The sequence below is a fragment of the Prunus persica genome, chromosome G6 (genome assembly GCF_000346465.2).
Source record: "Prunus persica cultivar Lovell chromosome G6, Prunus_persica_NCBIv2, whole genome shotgun sequence".
NCBI lineage: Eukaryota > Viridiplantae > Streptophyta > Magnoliopsida > Rosales > Rosaceae > Prunus > Prunus persica.
Window position 1 is genome coordinate 21,944,609 of NC_034014.1, and position 15,663 is coordinate 21,960,271.

The 15,663-nt window shown below is 38.0% G+C and overlaps 3 protein-coding genes across 3 annotated transcripts; 2 read left to right on the forward strand and 1 right to left on the reverse strand.

Moving 5' to 3' along the window:
- LOC18771972 (phosphoenolpyruvate carboxykinase (ATP)) lies at positions 2,153-5,184 on the forward strand. The gene is made up of 12 exons (XM_007204929.2): positions 2,153-2,164; positions 2,243-2,366; positions 2,611-2,764; positions 2,866-2,950; positions 3,039-3,139; positions 3,237-3,535; positions 3,634-3,807; positions 3,912-3,977; positions 4,080-4,258; positions 4,466-4,635; positions 4,749-4,917; positions 5,019-5,184. Exons 4-12 carry the CDS (start codon positions 2,885-2,887, stop codon positions 5,160-5,162), a joined length of 1,368 nt encoding a protein of 455 aa, XP_007204991.2. The 5' UTR covers positions 2,153-2,164; positions 2,243-2,366; positions 2,611-2,764; positions 2,866-2,884; the 3' UTR covers positions 5,163-5,184.
- On the reverse strand, positions 5,289-8,315 carry LOC18771992. Its single transcript, XM_007206793.2, has 7 exons — positions 8,144-8,315; positions 7,943-8,010; positions 7,726-7,866; positions 7,187-7,228; positions 6,820-6,947; positions 5,656-5,757; positions 5,289-5,570 (listed from the first exon to the last, which is right to left on the reverse strand). The coding sequence occupies exons 1-7, from the start codon at positions 8,305-8,307 to the stop codon at positions 5,442-5,444; spliced, it is 774 nt and encodes a 257-aa protein (XP_007206855.2). The 5' UTR covers positions 8,308-8,315; the 3' UTR covers positions 5,289-5,441.
- Positions 10,378-14,711, forward strand: LOC18773770 (protein SPT2 homolog). Its single transcript, XM_007207351.2, has 10 exons — positions 10,378-10,700; positions 10,958-11,015; positions 11,145-11,392; positions 12,119-12,236; positions 12,462-12,539; positions 12,635-12,758; positions 12,862-13,448; positions 13,540-13,685; positions 13,995-14,081; positions 14,261-14,711. The coding sequence occupies exons 2-10, from the start codon at positions 10,995-10,997 to the stop codon at positions 14,379-14,381; spliced, it is 1,530 nt and encodes a 509-aa protein (XP_007207413.1). The 5' UTR covers positions 10,378-10,700; positions 10,958-10,994; the 3' UTR covers positions 14,382-14,711.

Consider the following 15,663-nt stretch of genomic DNA (forward strand, 5'->3'; position numbering starts at 1 on the left):
TGATCCGGATGCCGCTAGAAGGTCCAATATATTTAGGACACATGTCCCGAGGGTATTGGTGTCAATCGGACGGTCGGATTAATCACGATCGTGAAATCGCATAATTTCTAAACCCTAGCCCTAGGGTTCGCGATTTCGGAGTATCCGGGACTCCGATTCGCAATCCGTCGAATCCTACACGTTTCTAACATTATCTGGAACAACATATCTAAAATTGATTACGATCCAACGGCTCAACAGTATGGAACCCGGTAATCGCACAATATGGAAAATCCGTTCAAGGCTCAAACGGTATCCAAATTGAGATCCGTGAATTCCTATGCGCTCGTGACGACCTAAGGGTCACAAAACTGTACAAAATTACTTCACCACCCTCGCGCCACGAGCCCCAGCACGCGCGGGCAGATTTGGGTGTCTTAAGCGATTTCGGGTGGTCGAAAAATCTCGGAACCAGGACTCCAAACTCCTATCCTAGGTAAAACACCCCATTTGGAGTCACTTTTGTTCTTGGACCTACCCCAAAAAGTGGCCGGAAATGGCCGAACACGGAGGCCGAAAGTCGGCCGAATTTCAATTTGAAAATCGAGTGATCTACAGCAAAAATTGATCGAAACCCAGCCAACCAGCAGTTAGAACATGAAAAATAGCTAGAAATCGATACCTCACACGACTGATTTGGTGGCCGGATGAGGGAGAAACTGAGGTTGGAAAATCTGCCAAAACTGCTGCGTTTTCCAGCAGTTTCCGGCGGCTCCAGACAGCAGCAGGGGCGGCGGACGGGCTGGGGTTGATGGCGGCGCGACGCCGGTCGTTTTGGCTCTGGTCTTGCTGCTTTGGATGGCCGGTGGTGGTGGCTCTAACAAGTGGAGGGCGACGGGAGGGAGAGAAAGAAAACAGAGAGGGAGGAGGGCTCGGGGAGAGAGAGAGAGAGAGAGAGAGAGAGAGAGAGAAAAAAAAAAGAGAAGCTGAGGTTTTTATAAAAATTCTGATTTTCCTATTTACTATGTTGCCCTTCGTGATCTTTTAATCGTATTTTCTTCGTTACAACTCCGATTCGAGCTTACTTCGTGTCTATGAACTCGTATCGTCGTGCTCTACACAACGGTGTATGTGGAATTATCAAATTCCTTTTCGGTCAAAAAGTCAAGGTTGAGTTCATAAGTGAGTCAAAGGGCAAAATTGTCTTTCCGCATAATAAATTACTAATTACATGTGAATTTTAGGTTTGGGTCTTTACAAATATACACAAAATTCACGTATTATACACATAATTGTCACATATTATTGAATACAAATAATATGTATTAAAAAATTTAAATAAATAATATTAAAATATTATATAATGGCTGACCTTTTAAGTTGTAATTTGACAAAATTTTGCCTAATAAAGCATGTACATATTTTATTAGTATAGCCACGCGGCTATACCAAATTAATATCTATAAAGTATAAACTAATGCAACTAGGAGAGTCCTTTTTTATAATTATTTTTATTAAGCGTATAGGCACGAGGCTATACTAAAGTTTTTTATAAAAAAATGGTATAGCCAGTTGGCTATACGAGGTTTTCTAATTTTTTTTTGATAAAAAATAGTATAACCGCGCTGCTATACACGATTTTTTCCAATTTTTTTTTAAAAAATAGTATAGCGGATGGCTATACTCGGTTTTTAGAACTTTTTTATAAAGAAATAGTATAGCTGCGAGAGGCCAAGAATAAATCAAAGAAGAATTTTAGGATGAAGAAGATGAGAGCAATTATCTGGCATTGAGTTTAATCTTAGGCTATTATTAGAAAACTAAATTTGGGGTGCCATGATCCAAGAGCAATGGAACTCTCTTCACGTGTCATTCAAGACACCATGCAATTCACCTTCTCCACATATTTTATCCATTTCATTTTTTACCTCAATTTAATCTTTGACCATAATTTCGCATGCATGAGCCACTATAAAAGGTGAAAGACAATACGCACAAATTTCCCAGCTTAATTAATCGTACGTTCAATCTCTCGAATAAAAAAAATGGAAATAAAAGGAGATTGAACGCCCTGTCAAACCAAAAACTATCTTTTGCTGCTCTTTGTGCTCTTCATTTTAAGATACCCACCAAGAAAATGGCTTTCGGTGAGACTGAGACCCAACCACAGACACAGACACCCGAGGTTGGTTCATTTTTATTTATTTTTATACATATTAGTTTTGGCTTCAAATACTGACTAGAGAAAATGGATCAAATTAAGGTCGTTCAGGCTAAGAAGTATGACCAGAACGATGTTGATAAAGTGTCACATTTCACCCCCACTATTTGCGTCAGTGACAGCGCCTTAAAGTTCACCAACGTCCTCTACAACCTTACTCCTGCTGGTAAAACCTTTTCTTCTGTCTGTAGTAATACTAAGAGCTGTGTTACGGTCAGTCGCCTATAATGTCTAATAGTTAGTAATCGTGAGACACATATTCGATCAATGATCTGCATGTAGACCACTGACCTTAGCGAAACCCGTAATACTAAACATTTTGCATCATTGTTTGTTGGAACTTTGGATATGTTTTTTGGCAAAAAATAAAAAGCGTGGGGGAATTGAAGTATGGATTGTATGTGGCGCAGAGCTGTATGAGCATGCTGTCAAGTACGAGAAGGGGTCGTTCATCACGTCCACCGGCGCATTAGCAACTCGATCGGGAGCCAAGACTGGTCGGTCTCCAAGAGATAAGCGTGTTGTCAAGGACGCTACTACTCAGGATGATCTTTGGTGGGGAAAGTAAGTGCCTCATTTTCAATTTTTTTTTACTTATATATTTTTTCTGAAATAAATGATGTCAATATTTGATTATTGACGTTGGTATTGTCTTTCACCTGTAGGGGTTCCCCCAACATCGAAATGGACGAGCACACGTTCATGATTAACAGGGAAAGAGCTGTAGATTACTTAAATTGTTTAGACAAGGTAATTTTTTTCATCTCATTTCATTAAATTTCCATATATAGTTATGGCTGTAGAATAATAATAATGGTCTTGAATGTTTGATTTACAGATCTTTGTGAATGACCAATTTCTGAACTGGGATTCAGAAAACAAAATTAAAGTGAGGATTGTCTCTGCTAGGGCTTACCACTCACTGTTCATGCACAACATGTAAGTACAACATAATTAAGAACTGGGCTGAATTATCCTCCGATTTGCATTTTCCTCCTTGAATTCCAATAAGACTACAACGTCGATGTTCACTCAGGTGCATCCGACCCACTGAAGAAGAGCTGGAGAATTTCGGCACTCCGGACTTCACTATCTACAATGCTGGCAAGTTCCCCTGCAACCGTTACACACACTACATGACATCCTCTACTAGCGTTGATCTCCATATTGCTAGGAAGGAGATGGTCATTCTTGGAACCATGTATGCCGGTGAAATGAAGAAGGGCCTCTTCAGTGTCATGCATTATCTCATGCCCAAGCGCCAAATCCTCTCCCTCCACTCTGGCTGCAATATGGGGAAGAGTGGAGATGTTGCCCTCTTCTTTGGTTTGTCAGGTAAATACTATCGACTCATCATCATAGAGCGCGTGTGCGGAGAGGCTAGTTAGGTTCTGATCAAATGCTCATTCGCGTTTTTCCTTTTTTATGATTAGGTACCGGTAAGACAACCCTTTCCACTGATCACAACAGGTACTTGATCGGAGATGATGAGCACTGCTGGAGCGACAAAGGTGTGTCGAACATCGAAGGTGGTTGCTATGCCAAGTGCATTGACCTTTCCAGGGAGAAGGAGCCTGACATTTGGAACGCCATCAAGTTTGGCGCTGGTAATATATCATTTCCATTTCTTGTGATTTTTCAATCAATTTTTTTCCAACCAATGCCACGCCACCACAAAAATGATTGAATTTGATTTGATCCTTATTGCCAGTGCTGGAAAATGTTGTGTTCGATGATTATACCCGACTGGTGAACTATGCAGACAAATCTGTTACAGGTAAATATCAGAGGGAAGAAGAAAACAGAGAAAAGATGAACTTATAAACTTATATATGCTAACTTCACTCAAGCAAAATATTATTTTTGGTTGTGGTTGCAGAGAACACTCGTGCAGCCTACCCCATCGAATTCATCCCCAACGCACTGATCCCATGTGTTGGCCCCCACCCTAAGAATGTCATTCTTCTGGCATGTGATGCATTTGGTGTGCTCCCACCTGTGAGCAAGCTGAACCTGGCACAGACCATGTACCACTTCATCAGTGGCTACACTGCCCTGGTAAATATTCCACTATTAGGTCCCGTTTGGATCCCATAAAGGATTAGATGGGAAAGTAAGGATTTGAAACGAAATCATTTTCCATATCTTTTCACACGGGATGAGAAATAGAAGAGTACTTTCCCATCTGCTTATGAATTGGTTAGCAAATCAAAATATTGAGCTTGTCTTACATCTTTGACTGAACCCACCATTGAAAATGTTCAGGTTGCTGGAACTGAAGATGGTATCAAGGAGCCAACGGCAACATTCTCAGCCTGCTTTGGTGCAGCATTTCTAATGCTGCATCCTACCAAGTATGCAGCAATGTTGGCTGAGAAGATGCAGACGCATGGTGCAACTGGATGGCTGGTGAACACTGGCTGGTCTGGTGGAAGGTATGAAAATTCAAAACATCATCATAAGTTCATAACATTAGAACCCTAAAAACGTTTATCCATTTTTTTATTTTGCAAGAAAATCTGAACCAAATTATGTTTCTCTCTTGCAGCTATGGATCCGGAAGCCGCATCAAGCTAGCCTACACAAGGAAAATCATTGATGCCATCCACTCCGGCAGCCTCTTGAAGACAGAGTATAAGAAGACCAAAGTGTTTGGACTTGAGATTCCTAGTGAGGTTGAGGAAGTGCCCTCAGAAATACTTGATCCTGTGAACACTGTAAGTCGGGCTTTCTCTGTACTATATCTATCTGCTTAGTTTTTCTTTTTCTCAGCCTTTCTAATGTGATTTGGTATTTTATTTTAATTTTGGTGTTCCAGTGGTCAGACAAGAATGCATACAATGAGACACTGATGAAGTTGGCTGGCCTGTTCAAGAACAACTTTGAGACCTTCACAAATTACCAGATTGGCGAGGACAACAAGCTGACTGAGGAGATACTTGCAGCTGGTCCCCACTGCTGAGACTGGACAGAGATTTAAGAATATCATCCAATTTTGTCAAATGGGTTTCGGGATATATGGTTGATGGGTTGTACTTACGTTGACCTTGTGTCAAATTTCATAGATGTCAATTACCACTGCTGATAATCAATTGTGACATGGTTTTTCGAAAATAAATAAATCATAAGATGGACTAAAATACTCAGACAAACAACCAACAATTATGTCGTCAAATGAATTGTCTTATGACCATTAGTTTAATTTAAATTACCAATCTAACAGTAAACAAACATTGACACTTCAGGGAATAAGTTTCCAAGCATGATCCATAACTTCGCTATTTATGAAGGGACGCAAAGACCACATCAGGCAGTAGCTCTCTAACTCTCCTGAAGATGACTTAGCATTCAGAGCAGAAACAACCCTTTCCTGCAACACGTTTTGACATAGGATTTTCTAAAGTTTACACCAAAGTGTTCAAAATGATAGGAAAGGAGACAGAAAGCTTTAATACCTGCATCATGTAGTCTTGCTTGACCATACTGTAAATGATCCCCATACACTCAGCATAATCGGTAACTTCATTTCTTTTGGGACGGGATGAAGCAATTTCCTCCTATGAAGAAGTTAGGTGTCAGTTGTCTGGGGTTTTAAATATTATCATCAACCACAAGAAATCAGAATTAAGAATTGGTGTAAGAATTTTTCGGAGAAATATACAATTTTGAACTAGTTATGAACTACAAAGTTCAGCCAAACATCTTAGAACTGAAAATATATAACTCCCTCTATCCCAAATAATTTTGCCCCTTTCTTAATTTTCAACATTTTAAGGAGACAGAAATATTGCATTCACAACTTCTAATCTAATCTCTTTTTCCTATTTTACAAACACTTCAAACTTGATCAGAAAATGAAAGGACATTGGGATAGGAAAGCGTTTCAAGAAAACTATAAAGAAAGGAAGACAATTATTCTGGATGCAAAGTATATGATAAATGGGCATACAGTACAAATAATTTTTGTAGTTATTGAAGATGTTTGAATGATGGCTGACCAAACTTCGGCCAAAATTCTGCTGATTATACCAGGGCAAGGAGATTTTCAACAGGCAGGCTCGTCATGCAGCCAAGCAGCTTGTAGGGATGTACATACACTCTGAGGTTACCAATATAATGCACCATATAAAGAGATATGATGCCAAACTAGTCATATATTGGGGTGGAACCATGCATGTTTCAACTTTTTTTATGGGGAACAAAACTTTCACTAATTAGAAACAAAAAAGTTCAAAATTAGTGAATAAGGAGTCCACTTCTATAACAAAACTATAGAAGAAACCTAAAAATAATCTCTAGACTACGAGAGATACCACATAACAGCTGCTCAATAGCAGTAAAGATTGCCGAAAATTTAAAATAACCACTTTCCAATCTAATAAAATAATAAACAAAAACAGGACAACTCCCTACATTCTGAAGCTACAGAGAGGCATTCATGTTTCAACTAAACTTTAATCAAATCCAAGCATTTTATCCGATTAACTTATATTCCAATTAGTGCTAGATACAAGTGTGATTGTGTCTGTACTTATATGGTTACAATAACTACTGAACTCAGGGGGTGTGAGGGGGGAAGGACCAAACAAAAATGACGAAAAAAGAGGAAAGAAGACTACCTTGTCATCAGTACTTGCTTCTTCATTCAGCCTGTCAGCAAAACTGTCGTCCTGGAAAGGGGACAAATTTTCCATTGCACCATTTACATCCTCCACGAGGCATTCAAGTTCATTAAGTACGCTTTTGCCTGCAACACTCATTACATGTTTAAATTAAATCTCAGAAGCACATGAAGTGTTACATAAACAAAGTATCAGCATTGCAACAACTATCAAACACACCAGATAAGAAATAACTAATAATACAAACAGATTAAGTAGCTTATCGAAGTAAAGGCATAACCACTTCACTTGCCATTTTGACAATATTACTTTGTCATATATGATTGAAGAAACAAATAATTACAACTTTGAAAAGAGATGTTACCTTTGCTTAAATGGTCACGGAGTCCAAGTTGGCATGCATGCACTTCTATACGCAAAATTCCCCATGTATAAAAAAAAATACATCACGTTCAGAACAGTAAAATATCAGAAAACAAAGGAAAGGAAAAAAGAGAGGATAATACGTGCAAATTCAGTCCCAAGAGCAACAACAACAAGGCAATCATCAGATATACCCAATATTACGAACAATACAAATATCAGACAGCTATAGGAAACAAGTGCCCCAAAGGAAATCATTACAGAATGACACTACAGTTGGAAAAGGGAGCAAAAGTACAAACGGTGACATGTAACAGATGGCCAAAAAACTCAAGGAAAATGAAGATCAAATGAAGATAAAGAAAAGATTAAAACTCATTCCAATTATTTCAAGTAAATTTTATAAAGAACAGCTTTAAAATAGAACTCAGTATAAATTTCAAAAATCATACAACTTAGTTGATAATAAAGGTGATATGGGCCTGAGAGGGCCTAAATTATCTAACCAAGAATCCAAAGACAGAAAGCAATTGCACTTACACTTGTTTGTATTTTGCACGCCATCGTCACTGTTGATGCATCCAGCTTCAATATATGACTTAACTCTCTGTGTTTCATTAGCTCGGATTATGTTTTTAACCAACTCAGATGTCTTCTCTACCGGAGGCCGCCTAAGAAACTCTAGAAAAGAAGAATATAACTGAGGAACATGGGAAATAATTGTAACTTAGTGCAGATAACAACCCAGACCACTTACCCAGCCCCTGCTGAAAGCCAGTGAGTAATATGCTTCCCAGATTCACTAAATCATCAAACTTGGCCACCCTGCCACAACGATGAAGTTAAAGAGATTACCCAAATGAAAAAAAAGAAGTACAAAACACCACCGTGTTCATAGCAAGTGAATTTATGCTAGTAAAGCTCAAAACACACACACAGAGACAGAGGTAAAGACTACCTGGCCATGAAATCCTTGAACAAGTTGAAAACTTGGTCTTCTATTTCAGAATTCAACATAGCGAAGAACTGGAAAAATAAGAACAAGCGAAGAAGGAAGAAGTAGAGACCTACATGGAACCGAAGAATAAATTGAAGAACTGAAGAAGCAGAGAAGGAGAACATCAGGTGAGGCTGGGCCGCTAGGGTAAATAGGGAAAATATGAATTTTTGAAGATATTTTATTTTTTGCATTTGGGCTCAGTTAGGGCTACCTATAGTTGGGCCTAGATGCTGTGTGGGTTTCTGAGAAAAGTAGATTTTAGTCTTTCATAATTTATTTGATAAGGAATTGTCCGGATAAAAAAACACTCCTAGAGCCTTTTTCACTTTGACGGGGGAGGAAGCCCCCCCTTCCCCCCCTCCCCTCTTCTCTTCCCCCTTTCACCTCTTCCCCTATTTTCAGAGATAAAAGGTTTTCCCTATTTATCTTAGTTTTGTTATGATTTTCATCCAACCATTATAAGCTGCTGCGGCTCAGTTTGCACCTATTCTTTTGTGAGAGTTTTTCATCTCTCTTTTGTGAGAGCTTTTCATCTTTTCTTTGTGAGAGTTTTATTTGTATTGTTATGACTTGGTTTTTTCAAGTTTTATTTCTTTTTTATTTTTCTAAGTTTCTAATCTTAGTTGGGATGCCTATGCCAGAGTTTCTTCGATCCTGCCTGATCGTTAGTGGAGACACACCATATTGTCTTAATTTTGATATTAGACCGCTTCGTTATTGTAATGGCCCTTTTGTGGCTAGTTTGTATTAGCCCTTTGTGGCTAATGATCTTTTTAGCTAAATTATGAATGCAATCATATATTATTTTAAAGGAATTGTCCGGATATTTTCTTTTTTATTGATCTTATTAGGGGTGGGCACGGTTCGGTTTGGACCGGTTTTTGCCTCAAAATTAGAACCGATCCGGTACTATTCATTCGGTTTGGTTCGGTTCGATTTTAATAAAAAAAATTTCAAAAACTGTCCGGTTTGGTTTGAACCGATTTCGGTCCGGTTCCGGTTCCGGTTCGGTTTTGAACCGGATTATAAAAATTATTTTTTTAAATTATTTTTTAATACAATTCTCAACTGAAATATTATTTTTTTACTTGAAAATTAACAAATTACTCAATTTCATATAAAAAATAAATATTAAAGTAAGAAAAGAGAGATATTTTGACATTGAACTTGGATAAATATTAGGTTTTTTTTAGTGAAATTAAAAATATAGCATTAAATATAAATATATATTGAAATTATATATTTTTTTAGTTTCACCGGTTCGGTTCGGCCTGGTTTGGTTTTTGAAGACATGGAACCGGATCCGGAACCGGTCCAAACCGGTCCGGTTCGGTTTTTGACCGGTTTTTGACTTTTTGGTCAACTCAATTTTTTTTCGATTTGGTTCGGTACGGTTCGGCTCGGATTTCCGGTTCGCCGGTTTGAGTGCCCACCCCTAGATCTTATGTTGAATTTGAATATTGAATTAATAGGGGTTTCATTCCTTTCAATTTAATTTAAAAAGTTTGAGTTTTGAAATTGCATAATTTTAATTCACTGTATGCTAACTTACATGCTAGATTGACATATCGCAAGACCAAGTCAACTATGTAGAGTAAAGAATTTGTATTTGATGTGGTTAAAAAAGACAACTATATAGTCATGTCAAAGCAAAATTCTTCTAATGAAGAGTTAGATAATCAAAATGTATTGAAAAGAAGGTAAAAATCATATTGACATTTTAGTAACTTCATTGTATATTAGTCTTTTGGCACGTGCTCATGTGTGTTAATTATCTTATATTATTGTTATGAAAACATTTTTGTTAAAATTAATATATATTTTTAATCCTTTTGTGTTTTGTGTTTTAGCTTTAATATTAAACCAAATGAAGAAAAAAGGAAAATAGGTGGAGGGGTGAGTTTAATTGCCACTTGGGCTTTGTATTTTATTTTATTTTATTTAAATTTTTTTGATTTAAATGATTCTTCAAGAGTGTGAATTATTTGTTTGTTTTTCCTTTTCTTTTAATTTGATTCCTGAAGTGTTTTTAACTATATTACAGGCTTGCGAAGGGGGAGACGGTTGAAAGTGTATTCTCTACAATAGATAAGGAAACAAAGGAAAAAAAAGGGACAAAATAGTGTAATTGAATAATATTTTGGAAGGAACTAGATCAATACAGAATTTAAAATTCCAATTTAAAATAAAATAAAAAAATTGGAAAGATATATTTACTTATTTATTGATGAAATCATATTTAAATTTTATATTACAATAATGGAACTCTTCGTTTTACAGTAACCGGTCGAACCCCCAAGCCCAACCCCAAAGCTTTACAATTAGGGCTTGCAGATTCTCTCTCTCGAGAATTCTGATCGCATCGCATCATATCCATTTTCCTCCGTAGAACGTGAATTTCGATTATTACGGCTTGAAGAGAGAGGATTCGGAATTGTACCATTTGGGGCTTCCCAGCGATTATCTTCACTTTGAGAGGCCTCTGCGATCGGTGTTGCGGTTGTAAGGACTTCTGGTAAGTAGTTTGGTTCTGGTTATCAGCTAAAAGAAATTTGGAATTTTAATTTCATAGTATCAGCATGATATTTGAGCATCCGAACTGTGGATTAGGCATTGAATTGGCCAATGTCAAAATTAGGGTTCAATTACAATGCCAAATCCACGGAACCAAACAGAGCCTATAGGGTTTTTGTTTGATTGGACCGAAATTACAGATTTTTTCGCGTTTTATAGTCCAGCATAATAAAGATTTGGGCTTTTTGTGATTTTCAGGTACCCAGTATTCGTAATTGTTCATTTTGAAATAGAAATGCGGGGATACGATAGAGATGTAAGCAAATTTTCAGTGTACTTCTATCTCTGTATTATCTATATGTTAATTATTGACATTGATGCTCTAATTTTTTTTTTTCCTAGAAAAGAATTAGTTTGACCGTTTCTGGTGGTTGTTTTGGTATAGGAATATGGTCAATCAGTCGAAGAATATGATGATTATGAGGACGAAGGCGAGGGATATGAGGAAGAGGAGGATGGCGAAGAGTATGAAGAGGAAGCGGAAGAAGAAGATCCAAAGCCTACCAAGGAAGCATTGGAATACCTTGAGTTGAGACAACGGTTGAAAGAACAATTTCGAAAGCAGATGAAGAAGGAAGGCGGTTCTTCTTTGGCCAACTCCAGTGATAAAAAGAAGAAGCTCCCCTATGATAAGTGAGTGACTACTTTATAACCACCAGTTTTATATGTGAAAGAACGCATACTTCCTTAGAACCACAACGAAGGTGGTTCTGTTCACTGCTAGTACTAGTTTCAATGCTCCTTTAGAGGGTTATAACTCATTGCTGTTTCTTTTGTTGAATGTATTGTCATTATTGTGAGGACAATGGTGACATTGTTTTAAGGTACCTGTATGACTGTTTGATGAACAATATTTGGCGTTGTCATCTGAAACTTGAGGGAGGCAAGCAACTGATGCAACCAAATAGTTGCTTAATTTGCTGATTGGCTACATGATAGTACTACGTACTGGGACCTGTTATGATAGAGTGATACACGTTATGTAGTTTCAATTTCTGGGACAGGCTAATTTTTCTCCCAGGGATATCACCACCACCTTGAAAGTAATTGAGTAGACACAATGGGAAAAATATTCCAAAGTGTTTCACTTCCTTCCAATTTCGTTTTACTCCTGGAACTGTCACGAGGTTGAGATAGTCATGTGTTTTTAAGTTCATTACCAGCTTGTATCTTCTCATGAAATGTTTTGAGAGCTAGCACTTACACCAAATTGAGCCATGATTTGTCAGTGCCATGTTTTCTTCTTCAGTGATGGGATTATCTCACAGATGTGATTTATTTCGTATTTTTCATGTGGACATCAGAGTGGTAAGGTGTAGTTATAAAATTGTTTGAAAATCTGTTTCTCTGCTTCTGCAGTTATGGATCTTTCTTTGGCCCATCTCAACCGATTATCTCTGAGAGAGTGATTCAAGAAAGCAAGTCACTATTAGAAACCCAGCATCTGGCATCTAGGGTTTCGAGCTCCCTCCATTCTGTATGTATAATAACTCTCTCTTGTGGTATAGCTTATTACATTACTTTCTCACATTTGATCTTTTTCTCTAGTCATGAACATGCTTCTTCATGGTTTTGGTTTACCATATAATGGGCAGTTATGCTGTCCTGATCACAAATTGATTATGTAATGTAGTTTTGGCCTTGTGAATTGCTGTGTCATGAGGCATAAATTTTATTTTGATGATCTCATTTGTTTCTACAGAGCAAGAAGAGCTCTGGATCAACCTCTGCTGGATCGAAACCTGTAGCATATAACCAGAAACCCAGAGTCATTAATGAGGTATTTGGAGCAAATTGTTTTTAGTCGGCGCATAAAGTCTGAATTAGTCTCCTTGTTGTCTTATTATCTCTTAATGGCATTTGTGGAATGTGCAGGCTAAAAATAAAGTCCAAAAGCTTAAGGATACACGAGATTACTCCTTTTTATTATCTGACGATGTAGAGCTTCCAGCTTCTGCAAACGATCGTCCTCCTCGAAGTGTCTCTGTTCCAAATTCAGGTGTGTTGCTATCTGCTACTTCTTATCTGGCTCTTTATCTATGGGGCTTTAAACATTCTATTTTCATTGAGGAACTTATACAGGTTTTTTGCTGATTTTAAAGAGGTGCGGTCTAGTCAAATGGCACCGAAAAGCAAACTACCTATGGCAAATAATGGTAGACATGCTCATGGAGGTCGCGATGAAAGAAAACCGGCATCTATGAATGGACATTCTCATGGAGGTCGCGATGAAAGGAGACCGGTATCTATGAATGGACCTTCTAATGGAGGTCGGGATGAAAGGAGACCGGTATCAATGAATGGACATGCTCATGGAGGTCGTGATGAAAGGAGGCCGGTATCTATGAACGGACAGGTGCATTCTAAAGGAGGGCCCAATAAGTTAAGTTCTGCCAGCCGAAGACCTGATTCTACATCAGTGGACTCTAGAAAACAGTTTGGTAGCAACAATGGAAATGGGCCCAGCCGGCCTTTAGGGCCAAAAGGTTCAAAGATGCCCGCTTCTACTGCTGAGAGGAAGGCTTCTGCACCAGGTGTGAAGAATTCCTTCTCTGGTGTGCACAAACCACTCCCGTCAAAGTTGCAGTCATCTATTCCAAAGCAGCACTTGCAACAAAGAAAGGAAGTACGAGAACCTAATGAGCCCAAAGTGTTACCGAGACAGTCAGCAGGATTGACAAAACCTCAGGTTTAAAGCCCATCATGTGCCTACATGTATGCTTTACTTTGCATGATCAGTTTTTTGGAGACCTACTTCTCTAATTCATGGATTTTGGCAGATAAACAAGCCTCAAATGCAAAGGCAAATCTCCTCACGTCCTATTTCACAAGAGCATCGTCCCAAAAGAAAGCCTTTGAGACGGCACCCTGATGATGAGTACGATGACGAGGTGGATTATAGGAGTATGATCAGGAATATGTTTAAGTGAGTAATTTTGTTATTATCTTTCTTCCTCTGTTAACTTTGAAATAGTTTCCGAAGTTGATTTCAAAATTCATTTTTGGTGAAATATTTGATAAATCTGCTGAATGCGACACACACACACACACACACACACACACACACTTGAAGGTATTGTATCTCAGGGACATGTTGGAATTTCGTATGGACTGATTTTGTGAAGATCAATTGGCCATATTGAGAGATTGAAATGTTGTCTTGTGTTGTGGTTAAGGAATTTTACCTTAATGCATTTTATAAATATTTCTAAACATCTATATGAAATGTCTGCAGATATAATCCAGACAAGTTTGCTGGCGATGATGATTGTAGTGACATGGAGGCTAACTTTGAGGATATTATGAGGGAGGAAAAACGGAGGTAAGCAGCCAGCTTGCCCCACTTAATATCATGTTATTGTATTATTATGCCCAATGTTTCCCATTTTGGGGTATGACTGAGATTCCATTGAGGTATTTGCTTATTTGAGAAGCACCTTCGTGGGGCTGCATCACATTGTATTCTACTGATCCGAAACGTCTATTTTCGTGATGTTGCAGTGCAAGAATCGCAAGGCAGGAGGACGAAGAGCAGGCTAGATTGATAGAAGAAGAAGAAAGGAGGGAACAGATGGCCAAAAGGAATAGATTATTAAAGAAGCGTAAGCTGGGTCATCATTAAGGAAGGGAATTTCGTCTCACCACCCTAGGGATATTTTGTCTCGTGCTAAAGTGGAGTTGATAAAATTACTTCTGAAGCTGTAGGGGATTTGTTTGCTACTTCGCAAAATGTAATTTTAGTGTCAAATTATGTGAAATATAATTTTTGGGTGTTGGGGAGAGAGAGGGAGAGAGAGGGAGAGAGTGGAATGGAGATGCATTTATAGAGGTTTGTTGGCTTTTGCAATTCCCCAGAGTTCCTTCCCAACCCCTTCCCACACCCCCCAAAAAAAAGAAAAAAGAGGAAGAAGAAAACTTGAAATTTCTATATGGCCAATCCATATCTTCTATATGATTTTGAAACGCACACACTTAAGATGCCGACTAAACATTTCATTTGAAAGGAGTAAAGCAGTAAAATAAACTATATCAAAGGAAAAGCGACAATCAAAGAGAGATGGCGAAATCATATCTTTAGTTATTGTACTTTGACTCATTTTTCACTTTGATGTTCGTCATTTAAATTTTGGCGGTTGTGGTCGTGTAAAAAAAATAAAAATAAAGTCCAAGAAGTTTAAAATTGCTAAGGAAAATATATGAATTGATTACCTTTTTAATGTTGAATGCGACAGTTTTAGAAATAGGAATGCCCTTATATGTGGCAATTGTGGTAATGTACTTTGATGTTTAAGTTAGCTAAGCATGGGGTTTAGGATAATCTTATAAGCAAGCTCTGTATTGGAGCTACGTGTCTTGAAACCGGCACAACAAGAGGCGGTTCGAATCCCCTTTTGGTTACACGAGATTGCAGATCGGTAGGTTGGGCTATCGATCAAGTATGGTGTCCGTACAGTCGACGTGGGATTGGTGGCATGTATCCGGAGCACCTTAGGTGCTTTTGCGGCTTTGTTAGAGCACTACACCCAATTGTGTCATAGTAAAAGGTAAGGGCAAATACTATTCACTTGAATAGTGATTGCCTTAACAATTTTTTGATGCATTCTCACCCATTGACATGGCAACTCAATGGCAACTATTATTTACATGAGATATGAGGAGAGGAATTGGTATGGATTTTGGTATGGGAAGTAAAGAATATAGATAGGTATTTATAGAAAAAAAATTCTGAATTTTTTGGTAATTTTTTTTTTTAAAAATTTGGTATTTATATTGGCTACTGACGTCAGCTTGCCTAAGAAGCAGCCCTGCTTTGGGGCTTGCCTAGTTTCATGGCCCTACTTCTTGTCATGACAACTTTTCCTTTGTGAGGATTGTTTTTAGAGCCTAGACCCCCTTTTAACAAA

Coding starts and splice junctions, on each gene's coding strand:
- LOC18771992 (XM_007206793.2), bottom strand. CDS start 8,307: ATGTTCTCCTTCTCTGCTTCTTCAGTTCTTCAATTTATTCTTCGGTTC. Junction 7,229..7,725: donor CGTGCAAAATACAAACAAGT/GTAAGTGCAATT, acceptor TGCGTATAGAAG/TGCATGCATGCCAACTTGGA. Junction 5,758..6,819: donor AAGCAAGTACTGATGACAAG/GTAGTCTTCTTT, acceptor ACTTCTTCATAG/GAGGAAATTGCTTCATCCCG.
- LOC18773770 (XM_007207351.2), top strand. CDS start 10,995: ATGCGGGGATACGATAGAGAT. Junction 11,393..12,118: donor AAGAAGCTCCCCTATGATAA/GTGAGTGACTAC, acceptor CTGCTTCTGCAG/TTATGGATCTTTCTTTGGCC. Junction 12,237..12,461: donor TTTCGAGCTCCCTCCATTCT/GTATGTATAATA, acceptor TTGTTTCTACAG/AGCAAGAAGAGCTCTGGATC.
- LOC18771972 (XM_007204929.2), top strand. CDS start 2,885: ATGGACGAGCACACGTTCATGATTAACAGGGAAAGAGCTGTAGATTAC. Junction 3,536..3,633: donor CCTCTTCTTTGGTTTGTCAG/GTAAATACTATC, acceptor TTTTATGATTAG/GTACCGGTAAGACAACCCTT. Junction 4,259..4,465: donor TCAGTGGCTACACTGCCCTG/GTAAATATTCCA, acceptor GAAAATGTTCAG/GTTGCTGGAACTGAAGATGG.